This window comes from Macaca fascicularis, chromosome 11 (genome assembly GCF_037993035.2).
Source record: "Macaca fascicularis isolate 582-1 chromosome 11, T2T-MFA8v1.1".
Taxonomy (NCBI): domain Eukaryota; kingdom Metazoa; phylum Chordata; class Mammalia; order Primates; family Cercopithecidae; genus Macaca; species Macaca fascicularis.
In genome coordinates, this window is record NC_088385.1 from 118,395,873 (window position 1) to 118,418,512 (window position 22,640).

Here is a 22,640-nt window from a genome sequence, read left to right on the forward strand (position 1 = left end):
TCTGGCATACATTTTTTTCCCCCACTCTCTTTTTTTTTGAGACAGATTCTCACTCTTTAACCCAGTAATGCAACCTCGGATCACTGCAACCTCCACCTCCCGGATTCAAGTGATTCTGCTGCCTTAGCCTCCTGAGTAGCTGAGATTACAGGCATGTGTCACCATGCCCGGCTAATTTTTATATTTTTAGTAGAGACAGGGTTTTGCCATGTTAGCTAGGCTGGTCTCAAACTCCTGACCTCAAGTGATCCACCTGCCTCGGCCTCCCAAAGTATTGGGATTACAGGCATGAGCCACCATGCCCGGCCCACTCTCATTTTTTAAAAACTATTTCTTTTCTTCTTGGTATGCCCCTACGGATCAAGGAGTTATTAGTAAGAGGCTAAATAATACATTTGGTTATTCAGGCTCCTAAAAGTAATAAGACTAAAACTCCTAAAGAGATAAGACTTTTTATGTTGCTCCTTCTTGGAATTTAAGTCAAGCGTTAATGAAGGTTTACAGACAGTTGTGATGATAGCTAAAATGTTTTCTGCTAACTGAAAAAGTATAGCCTTTTAAAATACAGTAACTCTAATCAAGACAGTATGGTACTGTTATAAGGATAAGACATAGAGATTCAGTGAAGGACAATTCAGAGTCCGGTAATAAACTTTCACATTTGTAGTCAACAGACTTCCAACAAGCATGTGAAGATAATTCAATGAAGGAAAGAATAGTCTTCTTTTTTTTGAGATGGAGTCTCACTCTGTCGCCCAGGCTCGAGTGCATGATCTCAGCTCACTGCAACCTCTACCTCCCAGGTTCAAGTGAATCTCCTGCCTCAGCCACTAGAGTAGTGGGACTACAGGTGTGCGCCACTATGCCCAGGTAATTTTTGTATTTTTAGTAGAGACGGGGTTTCACCATGTTGGTCAGACTGGTTTAGAACTCCTGACCTCATGTGATCTGCCTGTTTGGGACTCCCAAAGTGCTGGGATTATAGGCATTGAGAGCCACCGTGACTGGCCAAGAATAGTCTTTTTAACAGATGGTGCTGGGACAACTAATATCTACATGCAGAAGAATGAATCTGGACTCTATAGAGTAAAAATGGTTATAAATGTATGGTTATGTGTCAATTAGAAATAAAAAATTAATATTAAAGAATGAATTTGAACCCCACCTTATACTAAATAACTGCTCAAAATGGGCTGAGCACCAAGTCACTCTCCAATGAACTTTTCTTTTTCAAATTTTTTAGTAACAATTTATTTCACTTAAAAAAAAAAATCAAACGTTATTCTAATAATATTGTTATAGAAAACGGGTCTTGATCCAGACCCCAAGAGAAGGCTCTTGGATCTTGCACAAGATCAGGGCGAGTCTGCAGTGCAAAGTGAAAGCAATTTTTCACTTTGGGAGGCTGAGGTGGGCGGGTTACTTGCGTCCAAGACCAGCCTGGGAAACGTGGTGGAATTCTGTCTCTGCAATAAAAATACAAAAGTTATTAATAGCAATGTGTGGCGGTGCACACCTGCAGTACCAGCTACTCACTTAAGCCCAGGAGGCTGAGGCTGCTGTGAGCCAAGACTGCACCACTGCCCTCCAGCCTAAGCAAAAGAGCGAGACTCTGTGTCAAAAGAAAAACAAAGTTGTTCAAAATGGATCACACCTCTAAATGTAATTCTTTAAAAAACCCAGAAAAGTAATAAACCTTAATGATTGACTAGACACTGTTTTCTTAGATATGACACCAAAAGCGTAAGTAACAACAAAATCAGATAAATTGGACTTCATCAAAATTAAAAATTTTTGTGCTTCAAGGGATGAAAAAGTAAAAAAAAAACCAACAGAATAGGAGAAAACATTTGCAAACCATGTATCTAACAGGGACTTGTACACAGAATATATAAAGAACTCTTACAACCTAATAATAAAAAGACAACTCAATTTTTAAAATGGGCTAAAGATCTGAACAGACAGCAATCCAAAGAAGATACATAAATAGCCAATAAACACAAAAGATGTTCAACATCATTAGCCATGAAAGAACTGCACATTAAAGCCACAATGAGGTAACACTTCACACCCACAAGGATCACTATAATCAAAAAAGACATGACAATAAGTGTTAGCAAGGATGTGGAGAAACAGAAACCCTCATACCCTGCTGGTGGGAATGTAAAATAGTGCAGATGTCTCGGCAAATAGCTTGGTAGTTCCTCAAAAGGTTAAACACAGTTGCCATATGACCCAGCAATTCAACTCCTAGGTAGGTACACAAAAGAAATGAAAACATAGGACGAGAAAAAAACTGCACACTCATGTTCGTGGCAGTGTTATTCAGAATAGTCAAATAGTGAGAACACCACAAATAGCTACAAACTGATGAATGGATAAACAAAATGTGGTATTATCCATATCATGGAATATTAGTAAAAAAAAGAAATGAAGTACTAAAACATGCTCCAACATGGATGAACCTTTATAACACTACCCTAAGTGAAAGAAGCCAGTCGTAAAAACCATATATTTTATTATTTCATTTGTATGAAATGGAAATTTGTCCCAAATAAGCCCATCCATAGAGACAGAAAGTAGATTAATGGTTACTCAGGGATGGGAGTAAGGGAAAGAGAAGGGCTGGAGGCCAGTGTGGAACAACTGCTAAACTGGGCATGGGGTTTCTTTTGGGGGTGAAGAGTATGTTTTAAAATCAACTGAGGAGATGGTTGTACAATATAATTGTGAATATATTAAAAACCACTGATTTATACACTTTAAATGGTTGATTTATATATGTAAATTATATCTCAATAAAGCTGTTACAAAAACATGCTAATTCACATGCTTCAAAGTAAAAATGTTTTTTCTTCATGAGATATTAAATTCAATCCAAGTGTAGTATAAGAGGGGGCTGAATGATGTTAAAAAAATAATGCTGAGGAAAAAACTCAAATGGGGAAGAATACCTACAGCAAGACATCATTTATAGGAAATTTAAGATTATGCAAAAATATCATCTATTGCTCACAGATATATTCATATGCAGTGTAAATATAAACAACTGCACAGAAAAGAAACCCTTCCTTTTGGAAGGGAAGAGGGGGAAGCAGTTGAGGAGCAGCGAATACATAACAGGAGTTTACCTGTGTTAGAATGCTTAACTTACTAAGCTGGGTAGTGGGCACATGATCATATTCAATATTCTTTGTATCATGTGTATGCGTTAACTATTGTTTAACAAATTGAAACACCTTTTTTTTTTTTTTTTTTTTTTTGAGACGAAGTCTTGCTGTCGCCCAGGATGGAGTGGAGTGGCGTGATCTCGGCTTATCGCAACCTCTGTCTCCTGGGTTCAAGTGATTCTCCTGCCTCAGCCTCCTGAGTAGCTGGGATTACAGGCGCCCGCCACCATGCCAAGCTAATTTTTCTATTTTTGGTCGAGACAGGGTTTCACCATGTTGGCCAGGCTGGTCTCGAACTCCTGACCTTAGGTGATCTGGCCCACCTCGGCCTCCCAAAGTGCTGGGATTACAGGCGTGAGCCACCATGCCCAGCCAACAAATTAAAATTTAAGTTAACAACTGTTAATAGCATTAAAGCTGAATACATACATGTGCTAAAGTATGAAATAATAAGTAGTATTTTGAATGTTACCAATAAATCAAGAATGAAGTTATTATTAACATTTAGAAAGCTAAAACACAGGCTGAGGAAAGGCTGCCTTTGCCTTTGATTCACTCATCCTTTAATTCAGCTACTTTCTTTAAAAGGCTGGTATTTAGATTTACCTCTCTAAGAAGTTAACTTTCCAGAAGATTTCTTGGTTGGTCTCAAAATCTACCTTGATATCTATAGTGTATTATAGTATATAATGTGCAAAAGAATGAAATGACAATCAAGGAGAGATGGTAAGCAAAGCCTGTCCTAAGATAGAGAAATAATGTTACAGAAAGATTTTGACATAATATATTTGTGTACAAAGTACAAATCTCCAACTACCTCAGAACACCAGAGTCCAGTACATCTTCCATTTGCCACACTAGATTATTAATGACTTGGCCTTGCTCTACTAATATCTAGCTTCATTAACAAAGTAATCAAATGACCATCAAATACTAAGCTGTGCTATGGTGGTTTCAAATGTCAGGGCTATACTCTCATTTGATACCTACAAATTGGTTACCAAATCTCATGATTTTAGTTATCCCACTTAAAGGATAGGCAAAGACCACTTTAAGAATGTTCTGCTTTCTACATATATGGTTTGATGTTTCTGATTGTATACATAATGCATTTCTATAAATAGATAAATCTTTAGTAATGTTTATTTTTTAAAACTCAAATTAATCAGTCAGTACAACACTTACCCTAAAATCATTCTTAAATTTCTTTAAATCATCAATCTGTTTTCTATGTTCAGAAACAATTGGTGATATACCTGTAAAATTAAGAACTGTTAGACACAGGTTTATTTTTAAACTTTAACATTGCATTCTTTTTGGTATGAGATGATAGAAATTAGAATAAGATATAAGATCAAAAAATAATTTCAAATATTAAATTTGGATTTTGGAATTTGTCAAGCAATACATTTATCTATCACAATAGTAAGAAAAAATGTTGAACGAAAATATTCTGTACGGGCATGAAATTAGACATACTCCTTCCTATTTCTACAGTTAAGCCTAATGATTCTTTAAACTCTAACCTTTGTTTTCAGCTTTTGAGAAGCTAGGTGATGTTTCATTGGGCTTAATATTTTCTTTATTCCCTGCAGGAGAGTTCTGCCTTTGATCTTGAAGTCTGGAATCTTTAGCTAGAAAACATTTTTTTTTTTTTTTAAATTCAGAGTTAGAAGTTAGAAAAGTAAAACAAGAAAACACTGAACAATAATTTTGATTTTCTATGTTTTTGGGAAAGAATGCTTTCATTTTAAACAGAGGCTTTTTTCCTTTGTAGATGTCATATGAAACACCAATAATTTTATTTACATAGGTATTTGACACCCAGGAATGTTAACCTTTCTAACACAGACATTGTATTAAATTAGTAGTATTAAACAACATCAAAATTTACACAAACTTTTAAATGTGCATTAAAAATATTTGTCTATGAATAAAAATAAGCTAGAATTTTTTCATATAATGTTACTCTCTAACATTCAATTTCACAGCTGAGATTATGGATCTAGAAGCCTTTTGTTACATACCCTCACTAGAAGGGGTAACAGCTCTGTTCGATGCAGGACTAGCAGGCGTAGGAGATGCAGCTGGAATAGGCATGGCAACAGCTTCAGTTGGAATAATACCAGCTTGGGGAGAAGCAAGAACTGGCCCACTGGGGGTATTTCCAATACTGTTCTGTCTAGGAGACCTGGGTCTATGAGTTTTAGGGGATAATCTTGGAACTAGAAGAAAGGGAAAATTTATTTATTACATTCTCAGTTCAAATGTTACTTCCTCAAAGAGGCTTCTCTTAAGACCTAGGTAAAACAGTCCTCTCTAGCCCTTTCCCTTTATCCCATTACTGTTTTCTTTTCCAAAATGTTAGGAATTTGCTGGCAATCAAAACCACAAGTATCTGAAGAAAAACAACAATTACTAATACGTATGATTTTCTCTCCTAACTAAATGTATCAAGTGCTTCCCCTGCCTAAGCCTCTGGCGTAGCTGGGATTACAGGTACTCGCCACCACATCCAGCTAATTTTTTGTATTTTTAGTAAAGACGGAGTTTCATCATGCTGGCCAGGCTGGTCTCAAACTCCTGACCTCAGGTGATCTGCTTACCTTGGCCTCTCAGAGTGCTGGGATTACAGGCATGAGCCACCACGCCTAGCTCTATAAATTCTTTATAGCGACATCAAGGTTCACTGTGCAGTAATCAAGGAAACTTGAGACCCAAGTTAGTCAAAAGGGGAAGATAATAAAAACAGGGTTTGTATCTCATACGACTTCCAAGTATGTATCTAATAGGTTTCATATACCATTATAAACCTATCTGCAGAGATTAGATTCAAAGGTTTAGAGAAAATGGTTTGATTACTTCATTTTAGTGGTTTTTTTTTTGTAAGTCACAAGCGTCACGGAAGAAAACTATTACTCAACAACTGCCATTTTTCCAATTAGTAAAAACAGCAAATCTATAATGCTATTCTGAGTGTATCTCCAAAACTATGCTTATACTCTCTCACTTCTAATCATGTTATTCTCAAAATTAATTTCCAGACCATCTAAGTAATGTCAAAAGATTAATGGAATAGTTGAAGCAGATTTTTTTTTTTTTGAAATGGAGTCTCGCTCTGTAGCCCAGACTGGAGTGCAGTGGCACAATCTCCACTCACCGCAACCTCCCCCTCCTGGGTCCTGGTTCGAGCAATTCTCCCGCCTCAGTCTCCCAAGTAGCTGGGATTACAAGAACGCACCACAATGCCCAGCTAATTTTTGTATTTTTAGTAGAGACGGCGTTTCACCATGTTGGCCAGGCTGGTTTTGAACTCCCAACCTTGTGATTTGCCCACCTCAGCCTCCCAAAGTGCTGGTATTACAGGTATGAACCACTGCGCCTGGCTGGCTGAAGATTTTTTAAATTTTTGTTTTCTTGGTAGTCTTTAGATAACTGAAGACCAAAGAAGAAAATAAAGAGTACAAACGAATTTATGGTACAATTACATGAATGTACATCACATGAAGCTGAGCAGAAATGTATATCAACTAAAAACAGATTTAACAGTTGGGTTTTGTTTTGTTTTGTTTTCGTTTTCCTTAAGCTTGAAGATCTTGCTTCTTTTTTCTTTTTTTTTTTGAGATGGAGTTTCCCTCTTGTCACCCAGACTGGAGTGCAATGGTGCGATGCTGGCTCACTGCAACCTCCACCTCCTGGGTTCAAACAATTCTCCTGCCTCAGCCTCCCGAGTAGCCACCACACTTGGCTAATTTTATATTTTTAGTAGAGATGGGGTTTCACCATGTTGGTCAGGCCGGTCTCGAACTCCTGACCTCAAGTGATCCACCCACCTCAGCCTCCCAAAGTGCTGGGATTACAGGCATGAACCACCACACCTGGCCGATCTTGTTTCTTTTAAAGGTTCTACGGACTGATTAAATAGACTTAAGTTTTTTTTGTGTTGTTTTTTTTTAAGCTCTTGCTCACCACAGTTATGGGAACAAAGCACTAAGGATTGATTGGCAAAGTAGCAAAAGCAGTCAGCCTTATTGTAAAATCATGTCAACGTCTAATTTTTATACTTTTTTTTTTTTTTTTTTTTGAGATGGAGTCTTACTCTGTCGTCTAGGCTGGAGTGCAGTGGTGCGATCTCGGCTCACTGCAAGCTCCGCTTCCCAAGTTCACGCCATTCTCCTGCCTCAGCCTCCAGAGTGGCTGGGACTACAGGCACCTGCCACCACGCCTGGCTAATTTTTTTTGTACTTTTAGTATAAGAGACAGGGTTTCACCATGTTAGCCAGGATGGTCTCGATCTCCTGACCTTGTGATCCACCCGCCTCAGCCTCCCAAAGTGCTGGGATTACAGGGGTGAGCCACCGCGCCCAGCCTAATTTTTATACTTTTATAGCTGGTGTCAGCATATTCCTTATGCTAATCACAGATAAAACTTGGACGCTTCATTTGTATTTCATATTCCTTATAATGGAAATATAGTTGGGAATTAGTGCCCTATACAGATGCTATAGAAACACACTACAATGTAAGCCAAAAATAAATGTTTACAGAATGTAATGATAAACAAAGCTGCTAAAAAGGAAATATGATCCCTACAAATAGTGTTACATACTGTGTTTGCCTCGCATTCGAGAGGTACTTCACAAAACTTTATAGTTTTATAATATATCCATATTTATGAACCTTACAGGAATCTCATCACAACCCCATAATGTAGACTAGGCAAAAATTATTAACACTTTACTCACTGAGAAATCTCAACTTCAGAATGAGTGTTTGACTTGCTTTAATATATGGTGAATAAGTGGTAGAGCCCAGAATAAAAATATGGGCTTCCCAATTCCTGGTGATTCTACTATTTTTAACATATATATACTTACACTTCCTCAAACAGAGTTGTAGCTCAGCCCTCTTTACATCTAGTGTAATGACAAAATGAGTACCGTCATTATGCCCAAGTGTTACCTACCCCCACTGACCACTGATGACCACGTTCCCCCCGAGGGACTGGTCCTTGCTACTGGAGGAGTAGCTGCTTCACTGGGTGGGTTGTGGGATACAAACTCTAGGCCACTGGATATGGAACCCCTCCCAGCAGAAACTCTGTGATTTCGAGGATGTCGCTGGGCCTTTGGGGACATCCTTGGAGGCCCTAAGGAAGAAACAGTGAACATCACATAAATGCCATGATGTTCATCAGTACTACTTTTCTGCTAAATACACCCATCCCCACACACATGCACACACACACACTCTCACTCACTCTACAGTTTTTCCTTGGTTAAAAATAGGAAAAAAAAAAAACACAACACCGTACATATTTTTTGGCCATACTAATTCTTTCAGAATTATTTTGTGGAATGCCATAAAGTTTTGTAAATAAATTTTATTATTTCCCTTTATTTTTAAAGAAAGGGAGGGATGAAGTTGGTGGTAAGAAATCAACAATAAGATGTCAACTCTTAAAATAACTGTAGCAATCTGTTTCAACTATGTCTTATTTGTAAAGAAATAGGTTACTAGAAATTATGACTACATGATAAAATATTTTTAACTTTCCATATATTTTACCTTTCCACACCCCGAATTTTCTACATTACTTCTAAAATTAGGAAAAAAAAATTTAAACAGAAGACTATTAATCCCTATACACTCGATACTACTAAAATATATGTACATACCCTTCTTAAATTTCTCTAAAATTTTAGGTTATCTCTTCTATCATGATCATCAATTTTAAAACTCGGCTTAAAACAGTAAGCAGTAACAGTAACCTGTAAGCAGTTTCTTAGGCTTAGCAGGCTGTGAGATGAAAATTCTATTAAGGAGATGACTTGTATTAGTCTATTAATAGATGACCAATATAACTGACATTTGGGGAAGAAATCAGCACTACATGAATTGTCAAAATTCTGCATTATTGATTCTGCCATGCCACTAGTGACTACTCTTTCTAAATCAGCCTACTGTGCATTAGACCAATCTATTAGCTAAGAAGAGTGGACAGAATGGCCCTCATCAGATAAGTCTACTGGTGTTAACACCAAGCGAAAACTTTCCTAATGTCAAAGCCAAATCTCCTCACTCTCTCACCCTGCTGCCAAACTCTTTAGAACTTCAAATTAATGTGTGTTCCCAAAAGAATTGTTTTTTTTTATTATTATTATTTTTTAAGACAGAGTCTCTCTCTGTCGCCCAGACTGGAGTGCAATGGTGCGATCTCAACTCACTGCAACCTCTGCCTCCCAGGTTCAAGTGATTCTCCTGCCTCAGCCTCCCAAGTAGCTGGGTATTTTTAGTAGAGACGAGGTTTCACCACGTTGGCCAGGCGGGTCTCAAACTCCTGACCTCAAGTGATCCGCCTGCCTGAGCCTCCCAAAGTGCTGAGATTACAGGCGTGAGCTACCATGCCTGGCTCCCAACAGGAATTTAAACAAGAACATGATCTTTAGAAGAATGCTAATGTTATGCACTATAATTTTCAAATGGAAATATTCAACATCTCTGACACAGAACGTATATTTCTATGTGAATAGTTATAGTCTATCAGCAGTCCTTATATCTTAATGTAATAAAAATGTTCACAGTAATTAATGATCATGTCTTATTTAGTATATTCTCATTAAATAAATATCACTTATTCAAATAATGGACCTCAAGAAAAATATCAACAGAACTTTGCATTCAGTGACCACTATTAAGGCCCTTTTGAGCAAAGAAGTCACCTTGAAAATCAGTGGAACTTGCTCTTCAAGGTTAGATGCTTCAAGGTCACATGACCTGCCTGCTTAGATGGTAACAATTTATTTAAAAGTAGCCAATATAGTTTTCTCCAGGGAAGCAGGAGAAACACATTTTGTGCAGAAAACTTTATTAGTCCCAACATAATCAATATTAACTAACTTTAATGAACAAATCAGATTAAAATTTTAACATAAACATTCAGAACTAATATCAAAAGGACATTATGATTCAGAAAACAGGTTTTTAATATATATATGGGTAGCATTAAAATTAGAATGTTACCTTTCTACAACATATCCATGTATTCGATATGTGGCAATGATGGATTAAGCACCAAATACTGAATAAGAATTACAAGATTTTATTCTTATTTTTGATGAGAAAAAAATAGCTAAAATATTCAAATTCATGTCATTTTTATCAATAATTTTATCTCAGATCAAGGACTTCTCCCAGATTAAAGCAGCCTTTCACTGTGTAAGATTGCAAAGCTAACTTTAAAAAAATTACTCAGTTAAATTTAGAATTCTTCTGGCATTCTAAAAATCAAACTACTTTAATTGAAGAGCAGACATGCAAAGGCAGCTATATGGGCTGTCACTCTCAAAAATGACCCAGAAACACCCTTCCTGCTTATGGCCAATAGGAAGGTTCACTAGGACCTTGACCAAAGAGCCGTAAAATGAACCAAAGTTCAAGACTGGTTGAAGAAAGTTCATTTGTTTAACTCCTGTATACAGTGCAAATAAGGAGGGGGAAGGCTGTGGGGCAGACCTTTCTGGGGCTGTAAAGAAGCATAATTATCAGGCAGAGATAAACTCCCTTTTTAAACAACAATTCAGGAGAGTTTATAGCTTCACACAACATTTATCAAATTTCTCTCTAATGAACAAAAGGTTAATAGAAATAGTTGTAATAAACTAAAGTTAAAACACAGAAATTGTAGGTTATTAAATAATGAAGAGGAAACTATTTTGTAATTATAAACTCACATAGGAGTTAAACAAAGACAAACAAAAACATGAACAAATTGTGGTATTGTACCTTCTGAAGACATGCGTTTAGGCATAGTAGAGACAGGAGCTGGAGAACCATGAGCAGAGGGGTGAGACGGGGGTCTGGATGGCCGCGAGGGGGGCCTGGAGGGCGGCCGTGTAGGGGTGGCTGCCCGAGGTGGAAGAGAGTTGGGACCTGACTGGTAGCGAGAAGGTGGGCGAGAGGAAGGAGATGGGCAAGGCGATGGCCAGGGAACACCTGACAGAACAAATGATATGAAGGAAAGTATAAAAACTAAAGAAAAAAATGAGGGAAAAAAGTAAACAGAAAAAAAAGTAAAATGACAAAAATGATTTCTTGTACATTTTAACCCTTTGAGGACAGTCATTTGATTTGTGATAAGTTTTAGCATAACTTAACAGACATAAATTCACATTTTACTTTAACCTCCTTAAGATTAAGTCTGTTTAAATGAATACACGTTCCCAAAGGGTTAATTAGGATCTACACACACTATTAAAGAAGACAGTTAAGACTTTGCCTATTAATCTTGCTTCTATAACTGTTTCTCAGTAATCAGTTGTTTAAAGGAATATAACATACACTAGATAATTTCACATAATAAATCACAATAATTCCTACTCAGGAATAAGATTATTTACTGTATTAGTTTTAACTCTGAGGCATAATGAAAATAAGCAGTAGCTATTATATCCAATTAGAAATGCTGGTTCCTTACAATTATCTATGATTTTCATCAGGTTTACACTTGAACCTAAAATTCAGTTTGAAATCTCATTAAGCAAGTCCCATTTAAGTAGAAATAAAACATTACTCTTCTAGAGTCACGAGAGTATCAAATGATAATATTCATTGCTCTTTCAAAAAAAAAAGTCTTGACCTCATTAAACTAGAAAAAGGGAGACTTTCTAAATAATTTACACAGTTATCTAAGCGACTGCTTAATAAATACTGCAACTACAAAGCAGTCATCACCAAATAAATTTATATTGATGGATATGCCTAGGTAAAGATACACATAGTATTTAACATTACGTATCACTTACCTTAATCTTATCAAACAGTCCAGGTCTCCTCTCCATAGGGTTCCACACACTTGAGTATCATACATTTTTCAGCCCCCTTCAGGTTTTTTAGCTTTAAAATTCTGTTTATAAACAACTAAAATCTTTCCTCAGTGAGCAAAGAAATTTCACCCCCAATATTAAGTACTGAAAATACTCAAGAGTGTCCATTTGGAGAGGAATTCTGGAGAAAAGACTCAATGAAAACAAATGAAATTGGAAACTGAGCGTTCTCTATTTTCATCTTTCTAACTTTCCAAATTTAAATAGCTAAAATTGAATGACCACTCTTTTCCCAAAGTTAGTAATATACTATTGCTATTACTATTCCCATACTATCCACAGAACTGTTGTTCAGTATCCCTGATTTATGGAAAAGATCCACAACCTACAAGACATATTCAACCTAGATTTAGAGGTAGAGTAAAAAATGTCTTCCTACTAATGATTCAGGTTTCTTTTACTTAGGTTGCTAAACTGTAACATCCACCCTTAGACTAAGGGTTGTTTTTGTTGTTGTTTAAGCGCGTTTCTTTAATTACTTTCTTCACATGACTCTTAATCATGTCTTATATTATAAAAGCTACCTCAGATCCTTTCTTGAAGTAAGCATAATATAGAAACAAATAATGAGAATTAATCTATATTAACCACAGTGTTGCACATAGGTTAGAATTTTCCATATAAATTATGTCTAAATAATTTTATTATCCAGTGTTTTTAAAATTGAGAACCTACCCAAAGTTTCCAATTTCTTTATATGTGGAGTGTTTTTGGCCAAGTGATTGTCTTGGGTTAAATGTAGCACTTTATCATGAATATTTCATCATGCTAAATAATGTATATGCCAATGACGTACACAATGTTTTACTAATTTGATATCCACAAAAGCCAATTTTAAGTAATGCTGAAGTGAAAAACTACTCCCCAAATCATTAAAGTGCACATTCTTATCAGTTATGCAAACTATTTTAAGTATTTAGAAAACTATTTGATCAATGATATTGACAAGTCTGGTCAAAATACTTGCCTCCATTAACTACTCTTTGGTCTGAACAAGAATTCGGGTTGAAATCTGAAGTGTGAGAAGTGGATCTTGATGGCATGGAGCCCGATCCAGGCTGGCCCATACGCGGTGAATTCTGTCTCCCACTTCCCCAGGATATGACTTCTCTATTTCTTTGTCCAGGAGGAATATATTTATTTTCCCTGAAAATGAGAGATCCTCTAAATCATTTTATTCCAAAAGGTACCAAGTCAATGAAACATATCTAAAAGTCATCTTCACAGAAGGGAATGCTTGTTACAAAAAGGTTCTACACTAAACCAAACTGCCTCACTCCCAGATGCTCTGTTCTTCCATCTTACCCTGAGTTCTAACCTCTGGCCTGTCCCTTCACTTAGATTCTGCTCCTAAGCACAAAGTTTAACAGATGTGTGCTCATTCTTATCCGACTTGACCTCTCTGTGGCTGATTCTATCAATCTTGGTCTATCTTCAACATTTCTTGTCCTTCACTTTCTCAATTTTATTTTCTCTGAGATATCTTCTTTCACTGGCTGTTCTTTGGTTTTCCATGGCTCCAATATCGGCAATGCTGATGAAACCTCAAACTGAACCACCAGTCTCACAATGTCAACATCTGTCAGTGGACATGTCAATTCAAATCACCAGACTCTAAGCTGACTGCCTTGAAGAGAGGATGCATCTCTTAGTTTATCAGATAGGTAGCAGGTATTTCTGAACACATGTTTATGAATAAATGAAAGACCCACAAGTCCCACAAATGCAATTAGCTGCACAAATGGAGTCATAGTTTTTCCCCTCAAACTTGCTCCATGGTTCCTCTCTCTCTCACCAGTACATCCATTAAGTCACTTAGTTATCAAATAAACCTCAGGTTCATCCCTGAACTAGGTGGTTAACAAATTCTCACAGTTGAACTATTTCAATGCACTAACTGTTCTCTGTATATCAGCCAGTCCTCAATGCCCCAGGGTTTATTCACCTCATCTCCTTCCAACAGGGTGCTCTTTAGCATGACATGCCAAGTCCTTCAATGACCTCAGTTCCTACTGTCAACTGCCACTGCTGCACCCGACACAGATCCTGTGTTCCAGACACATGCAACAACCAGCCCTTACCTGAGCTGGCCAAATTTTCTCACACAGCCATGCTTGTACATGGCTTTTCATCAGGTGAGAAATTCTTCTCCCAACTCCTCTTTGAATGTCAAAGACCCTATTATCTTATCACAAAATGTCACCTCCTCAGTGAGGTTTTCTCTGACTCTATAGGTTATGCTAGCTCCTCCTCATTCTGTATGTTCCTAGTGTACTTTGAACATGCCTTTAACCAAGCAAATCATATTGTACTGCTGTGATTGTTACACGTATCCCCTACCAGACCACTATTTTAACAAGCTCTTCAAGACCTTGGATTGCTCACCGTGATATACCACAGAGCTTACTCTCAAAAGCATATTTTCCAAGATTACCATAACCTTCTCTCTAACAGATCTTAAACCAATTCTACTTGCATTCTCTACCTAAGCTATATTAAAGGAAGAGGAAATATAGTAACAATACACCATCTCACACAGACCTTGAGTTGTGTATCCAAAATACTGCATCATGATTTCCTTTAAATACCTAGTGTTTATGCTGTGCCCCTCACGTTCACTGGAATTTCTCTGAACTGCTGTGTATTTTTCTTCCTCACTCCTATCATCATTTTCCAGGGCCACTCGAGCTTTGTACTGGGCACTTGACTCAATTTCTTCTGCTAACTGGTTTGCCCTTGCTTCCCGTTTTAAAAATTCTTCTGAGTTATCTCTTTCTAAGGGCACCCTGAAACATGAGGAAAAGAAAAGCAAAATGAGTACTTTAAAGCCACAGTTTATATATCTGTCATAATCAACTACTAAGAAAGTTTAGAGTTTAGAATACTGGTTAAAAAACAAACAAACAAACGAACAAAAAAACACTAAAACTAAAAGTTATAGTGATCTGTTTATTTATAAAACAAAATTCTAACCTTTTTTCTGTAACTTTTTCTCCAGAGGAACATATTTTAAAAACTAGTTCAACTGTTCATCATAATCTCTGCCCTTGCAAATTTTGTGTTTTTTAACAACTTAAAAGACAAAACCAGCCAGGCACAGTGGCTCACACCTGCAATCCCAGCACTTTGGGAGGCCAAGGTGGGTGGATCACGAGGTCAAGAGATCGAGATCATCCTGGCTAACATGGTGAAACCCCGTCTCTACTAAAAATACAGAAATTGGCTGGGCATGGTGGCGCACGCCTGTAGTCCCATCTACTCGGGAGGCTGAGGCAGGAGAATCGCTTGAACCCGGGATGCAGAGGTTGCAGTGAGCTGAGATTGTGCCACTGCACTCCAGCCTGGCAACAGAGCGAGATTCCGTCTCAAAAGAAAAGGAAAAAAAAAAAAACCAAAATTTGTTTAGAGGATAAAAATAGGGTATAAGCAAACTACATTTATTCCCTTTTTTTAATGGAAATTTATCACACGTGGTAATAAGAGAAAAATTATTTCACGTAATTGTTTAACTTAAAAACTAATGGAAACATTTATTCATCATAAATTAAGTTGATGAAAATCAAAGACAAATGCACTAAAATAAAAACAAACTTTTTAAACTTACGTATATGAAGATAAACTGCTATCATATGTAGACACTACACCATAATTTTCTTCATTATATCGAAACATATCATTGGGATCCCATCCATTAGACTAGAAGAAAATGAAGCTTGTTTTTCAAAATGACAAAGTATTTGTTCCCTTTCATTCAGTTATAACCAACATCTATATTAACAATATCTAACAAGCTACTTGAGCAAAATTAGCAAATTAGAAAACAGGAAAAAATTTCCTTGAAAATGTTTTAGAAAAATACTTACCAGCCCTTACAGTTGATAAATAACTATACAACACAATTATTTGAGCAGTTATTTTTAAAGTTTAGAACATTTTAATCACTTCATAAAATAGACTTCAGATCAGGGTTCTCTCTTTTCTCTAACCTGTAAAAGCCATCTTTCAGTAGAGACATCTGCGTTTACCTGTAACCTTCTTGAGATCACTGGTCCTCAGGTCTGTGGAGGACAGGAGGTACATATTTTACTTCTTTTAAACAAAGGATTCCACATGGAACAAGGGGTGCTATTTAATAGCCAAAAATATTTCCAATATTTGGGAGAAAAAAGGGAGAAGCCAATGCTTTCCCCCATGTTCAACGATTCCAAGGTGGGACCACGGTACTAGGTCCCTGGCAACCTCCCCTTCCTCCTGGGAATTCTCAAATGGGAAGGCAGCATGAAACGGTGAACAGGCAATCACTGGACAAAGTCACAAGAACTGGGCTTTAGAACTGGTTTTACCATTAGCAGTTGTGAGACCTCAGAAGTGGCAACTCTGGATCTCAATACCCTAACCTATAACCTCAGCATAGGTAACTCCACAATTCTACGAGGAAACTATAGGAAATTACCATTTGCAAAAGGGAGGCTGCCTTCTTTTTTTGGTGGCGGGGAGCCGGGGGCAAGCAAGTTTATTAAGAAAGTAAAGAAATAAAAGAATTCTACTCCGTAGGCACAGCAGCTGAGGCCGCATTCTTAAAAGTAAAAGAATCAACCAGTTGAGCCACAGGCTGGAAGATTATTTACCAGTGAATATTAATGTCTGGAAAATCACTTCTCTAATGTTTCAACTCCTTTTTTAAAGCCTTACTGGTGAAAACTATAAAGTCCAGTAAAGGTTGTAATCCATCCCAGAAGAACGAACACAACAACCAAGCAATGCTGATGGCAACCTCAATGCTAAGGCTTGCCTCAAAGTTCACCTATTAACCTTCGGTCCTCCTGTGCTACTCCAAATAAGACTATAATGTAAGTCTACCACCAACACAATTCCTTTTGCCAAACACATGGGCAGGAAATTACAATTACTTATGGAGGCTTTAAAATTACTTAAGTAATGTATGCCCTACATAAAAAAAAAGCACACAATACAGAAAGACATCCAGTAAAAAGTAAATGTCTTCCAATCCCACTACTACTAACAGTTCCGGCTGGGCACAGTGGCTCGCGCCTGTAATTCCAGAACTTCCGGAGGCCAAGGCAGGCCTACTAAAAATACAAAAATACAAAAAATTAGCCAGGCGTGGTGGCAGGCACCTATAGTCCCAGCTACTCCTGCTGAGGCAGGAGAATGGCGTGAATCCAGGAGGCAGAGCTTGCAGTGAGCTGAGATGGCGCCACTGCACTCAAGCCTGGGCGACAGAGCGAGACTCTGTCTCGAAAGACAAAAAAAAAAAAAAAAAAGAATTTCAGCGGGGCGCAGTGACTCACGACTGTAATCCCAGCACTTTGGGAGGCCGAGGTGGGCAGATCACCTGAGATTAGGAGTTTGGGACCAGCCTGGCCAACATAGTGAAACCCCATCTCTACTAAAAATACAAAAATTAGCCAGACGTGGTGGCGGGAACTTGTAGTCCCAGCTACTCAGGAGGCTGAGGCAGGAGAATTGCTTGAACAAGGGAGGCGGAGGTGGCAGTGAGCTGAGATCATGCCATTGCACTCCAGCCTGGGCAACAGAGTGAGACTCTGTCTCAAAAAGAGTTTATCGGCCGGGCGCGGTGGCTCAAGCCTGTAATTCCAGCACTTTGGGAGGCCGAGACGGGCGGATCACGAGGTCAGGAGATCGAGACCATCCTGGCTAACCCGGTGAAACCCCGTCTCTACTAAAAAAAATACAAAAAACTAGCCGGGCGAGATGGTGGGCGCCTGTAGTCCCAGCTACTCGGGAGGCTGAGGCAGGAGAATGGCGTAAACCCGGGAGGCGGAGCTTGCAGTGAGCTGAGATCCGGCCACTGCACTCCAGCCCGGGCGACAGAGCAAGACTCCGTCTCAAAAAAAAAAAAAAAAAAAAAAAGAGTTTATTGGGTGTAATTTCAGACATCTTCTATGCAATAAGAATATGAACAGCTCTTTTTAAAAAATACATTCATGGCCAGGAGAGGTGGCTCATGCCAGTAATCGCAGCACTCTGGGAAGCCGAGACGGGCAGATCATGAGGTCAGGAGTTCAAGATCAGCCTGAACCAACATGGTGAAACCCCATCTCCACTAAAAACACAAAAATTAGCCAGGCATTGCGACAGTTACTCAGGAGGCTGAGGCAGGAGAATCGCTTCAATCCAGGAGGCGGAGGTTGCAGTGTGACAGAGCGAGACTCTGTCTCAAAAAAAAAAATCAAATAGGATCCAAGTGTTCTGCAATGTGCTTTTTCTTTCAGTAAATCTTAGATATCTTTCCCTATTGGAACGCCATTCTTTTTGGGAGATGTGTAGTGTTTCAACTGAATGGTAACATCATAAATCTAACTCATGGTATACTGATAGACACTTAGAATGTTTCCAGTTTTCACTATTAGAAATAATGCTATGGCCAGGCATGGTGGCTGACACCTATAATCTCAGCACTTTGGGAGGCCAAGGCAGACAGATCACCTGAGGTCAGGAGTTCAAGACAAGTCTGGCCAACATATAGTGAAACCTCGTCTCTACTGAAAATACAAAAATTAGCTGGGTGTGGTGGCACACACCTGTAGTCCCAGCTACTTAGGAAGCTAATGCAGGAAAATCACTTGAACCCAGGAGGCGGAGGTTACAGGGAGCTGAGATCACACCACTGCACTCCAGCCTGGGTGACAGAGTAAGACTCCATCTCTCAAAACAACAACAACAACAAAAGAAATAATGCTGCAAAAAATTAATTAATTAATTTAATTAAATCCTGGTTGGGCATGATGGCTCACACCTGTAATCCCAGCACTTTGGGAGGCTGAGGTGGGTGGATTACCTGAGCCCAGGAGTTCCAGATCACCCTGGGCAACATGGTAAAACCTCGTCTCTGCAGGAAAAAAAAAAAATATTCTCACATATAATTATTTGCATGTCTTATGGATATATGAGGGCAAAAATAAATTACTAGAGGTAGAACTGCTGGAACAAAGTGTATGTGCATTTTAAATTTTGATGAGCATTGCCAGATTCTCTCCAGAAAGCCTCTATCAATTTATCCACCTCACCAATAGTGTAAAAGAAGTCTCTGTTTCCTCACATTTTTCATACAGGTGATGTGATATACACACTTGAGAACCATTATATTTGGTTATATATGAGTCGTTAAAGTTTGAAAATTAATGACATGTTGCCTGTGTATGTCCAGTTTTATTACTAGACTTGAGGTCAAAGTAGGACATTTTAGGCTTCTTGTCTGAGGAAGAGTGTCATTATTAAGCTGATTAAGTTTGATGCCTTAAACATCAAACACAGATATGTTACAAATTCTCTTTCTACTCAATGGAAGGTTCTTCATTCTACTCAAATTTTGCTACCATAACTCTCATTTTTGGCAAAAGACTGCTTTGCATCTCTATGCTCTCTATCCTAAAGATAGAGTCTTTATTAAGCATTTGTTTTTATTTTTATTTCGTAGAGAAGGGGTCTCATGGCCGGGCGCGGTGGCTCAAGCCTGTAATCCCAGCACTTTGGGAGGCTGAGATGGGTGGATCACGAGGTCAGGAGATCGAGACCATCCTGGATAACACGGTGAAACCCCGTCTCTACTAAAAACACAAAAAACTAGCCGGGCGAGGTGGCGGGCACCTGTAGTCCCAGCTACTCCGGAGGCTGAGGCAGGAGAATGGCGTAAACCTGGGAGGCGGAGCTTGCAGTGAGCTGAGATCCGGTCACTGCACTCCAGCCCGGGCGACAGAGCAAGACTCCGTCTCAAAAAAAAAAAAGAGAAGGGGTCTCATTATGTCGTTCAGGCTGGACTCCAAATCCTGGGCTCAAGTGATCCTCCTGCCTCAGCCCCCTAAGTAGCTGGGACTACAAGCATGTGCCAGCATACCCAGCTAAGCACTTCAAGTACAGATAATGCATTAAAGAGAGAAGCAAAACTAGTATGTGACAAGAAGCATTTTAGAAATAAGAGTTCTGTTGAGAACAATCCCAATTTAAGACCAATAAATTTATGTAATGCTTTAATTCCAATGTAACCTAATTATCTTAATAATGACAACCTTTTCTTCAGACAAGAAGCTTAAAATGTCCTACTTCAACCTCATCTCTAGGTGAAGTCAACAATTAAGACACCACTTTCCTTAGGCTACCTTATTTGGCAGGGTGTTAAAGCAAAACACACTGGCATTTCCTATGATTTCTAATTTTAACTTAAGTTGCTTATTATTATTTAGTTTAATCACAAAGAAGTAATTCATGAGCATCCACAAGAACAGACAGTACTCCTGCTTAATCCCTACAAGTAAAATAACAAACATTTTTCTTTATATACTGCTTGGGAGAAAGTCTCTAGTTATACAACAAACTTGCTGCTCTAAATACACTCACTACAATAACAACAACAACAAAAACACACTTCAATTACAACCAAGTGATAGGATGTCATATGCATACCACACTGACCACAGAGTCTAGCACTAATTACAAAGATCTTACTTACTACGTCATTTTCCAAAGCCTCAAGTTCCTCATTGGCTGTGAGTTCGCCTGCATCCCAGGGCTCCAGGTCCTTCTCTTTGTGTTCGCCGTTCACTTTAGCACTGATAGCAGAGTCAGTAAAAGCATCTGGAAAGAATGGTTTTGGTTGAAAGTTCATATAGTCAGGCAATCAGCTACACTCACACATATGAATCACCAACAAAGACATATGTTAAAAAACAATTACAAAAAATGAATTTCACATAATTGTTTAACTTAGAATCTAACAGAAACATTTATTCAACATAATTTAGGTTGATGAAAACAAAAGACAAACGCACTATAATAAAGGTAAACTTAAAACGTACGTATGTGAAGATAAACTGCTATCTAAACTGATACGGAATATATAACATTCAGTAAGAGTATGCTTTCACATTTAATCTAGCAAATGGAATCATAGATGACTATCAGTAAAGGTATTTTCTTCTCATAATGCCACATGAAGTCTTTTTTTTTTTTTTTGAGATGGAGTCTCATTCTGTTGCCCAGGCTGGAATGCAGTGGCACGATCTCGGCTCACTGCAACCTCCACCTCCCGGGTTCAAGCGATTCTCCTGCCTCGGCCTCCCAAGTAGCTGGGACTACAGGTACGTGCCACCACGCCCAGTTAATTTTTTGTATTTTTAGTAGATGTGGTTTCACCATGTTAGCCAGGCTGGTCTTGATCTCCTGACCTTGTGATATCCCCACCTCGGCTTCCCAAAGTGCTGGGATTACAGGCATGAGCCACCGTTCCCAGTCCACATGAAGCGTATTTTAATGTATTGACATAATTTATTAAATTATATTACAGATAATTACTCTGTGTGTCTCAGAAGTGATCAAGAAAATTTCTGGCCAGATGCGGTGGCTCATGCCTGTAATCCCAGCACTGTGGGAGGTCGAGGCAGGTGGATCACGAGGTTAAGAGATCGAGACCATCCTGGCCAACATGGTGAAACCCCGTCTCTACTAAAAGTATAAAAATTAGCTGGGCATCGTGGCGCACGCCTGTAGTCTCAGCTACTCGGGAGGCTGAGGCAGGAGAATCGCTTGAACCCGGGAAGTGGAGGTTGCAGTGAGTGGAGATCACACCACTGCACTCCAGACTGGCAACAGGCTGAGACCCCATCTCAAAAAAAAAAAAAAAAAAAAGAAAAGAAAAAAGAAAATTTCTATCAATACATCAGAAATAACTCTTTTTTTTTTTTCTTTTTTGAGATGGAATCTTGTTCTTTCACCCAGATTGGAGTCCAGTGGCACCATCTCAGCTCCCTGTAACCTCCACCTTCCAGGTTCAAGCAATTCTCCTGCCCCAGCCTCCCGAGTAGCTAAGATTACAGGCGCTCACCAACAAGCCAAGCTAATTTTTGTATTTTTAGCAGAGACAGGGTTTCACCATGTTGGCCAGGCTGGTCTCGAACTCCTGACCTCAGGTGATCCACCCACCTCGGCCTCCCAAAGTGCTGGGATTACAGGCGTGAGCCACCACGCCTGGCCTAAAATATCTCTTTTGTTTAATGGATGTACTAATTAGATATATCTTCAAAATACTTGCGGCCAAATATATGTGGATTTTGTTTTTAACTTTCCATATTCATGTCTATGTGCAATGGTCAATATCCAAGCAAACTCTTGCCATTATTAAAGTAAAGCCATTCTAAGTGGTTTTAACCCCTCCCAGAACCCACTTCTTCATATATAACCACTCTGCTAAAAGTTCAGGCCCTACAGTATTACCTGTCTCAGAAAGTTCAGGTGGCAGGCGTATCTGGACTTCCTATTAACACACTCTCACTTTGTGTCCTCTTCTCTTCTACTAATGTTACTGAAGAGTACTGACTTACGAAAGCAAATGTACCATCCACATGTTTAGCTGACCATACTGCTGTCTGGCAAAGGAAATTTTCTCTAGTTGGGAGTTAGACTCAGCTAAATAAAGGACCACTGGGCAATGATGGCATTAGGAAATGCTCTGTAGATATAGGTTTGCATTTAAATGACTGGACCCATAGGGTACCACCTACTACGAACTAAGGAGTAATACTTCTGCTGATCTGGCTCTGCTGAGGAA

General features: G+C 38.6%; 1 protein-coding gene across 50 annotated transcripts in view; it reads right to left on the reverse strand.

Annotated features, from left to right (window-relative positions):
* Window positions 1–22,640, reverse strand: part of ATXN2 (ataxin 2) — a 151,989-nt gene that overhangs the window by 53,123 nt on the left and 76,226 nt on the right. For 16 of the 50 annotated variants that reach the window (XM_074007828.1, XM_005572267.4, XM_074007819.1 and 13 more), the window contains exons 6-14: window positions 20,547–20,671; window positions 15,660–15,751; window positions 14,644–14,841; window positions 13,023–13,201; window positions 10,956–11,165; window positions 8,137–8,319; window positions 5,198–5,395; window positions 4,697–4,804; window positions 4,356–4,426 (exon numbers count right to left, since the gene is read on the reverse strand). In XM_074007828.1, the coding sequence (XP_073863929.1) occupies window positions 4,356–4,426; window positions 4,697–4,804; window positions 5,198–5,395; window positions 8,137–8,319; window positions 10,956–11,165; window positions 13,023–13,201; window positions 14,644–14,841; window positions 15,660–15,751; window positions 20,547–20,671 (1,364 nt within the window). Of the gene's footprint in view, window positions 1–4,355; window positions 4,427–4,696; window positions 4,805–5,197; window positions 5,396–8,136; window positions 8,320–10,955; window positions 11,202–13,022; window positions 13,202–14,643; window positions 14,842–15,659; window positions 15,752–20,546; window positions 20,672–22,640 lie in introns of all 50 variants that reach the window. The other 34 variants (XM_074007851.1, XM_074007842.1, XM_074007845.1 and 31 more) reach the window with 4 other exon arrangements.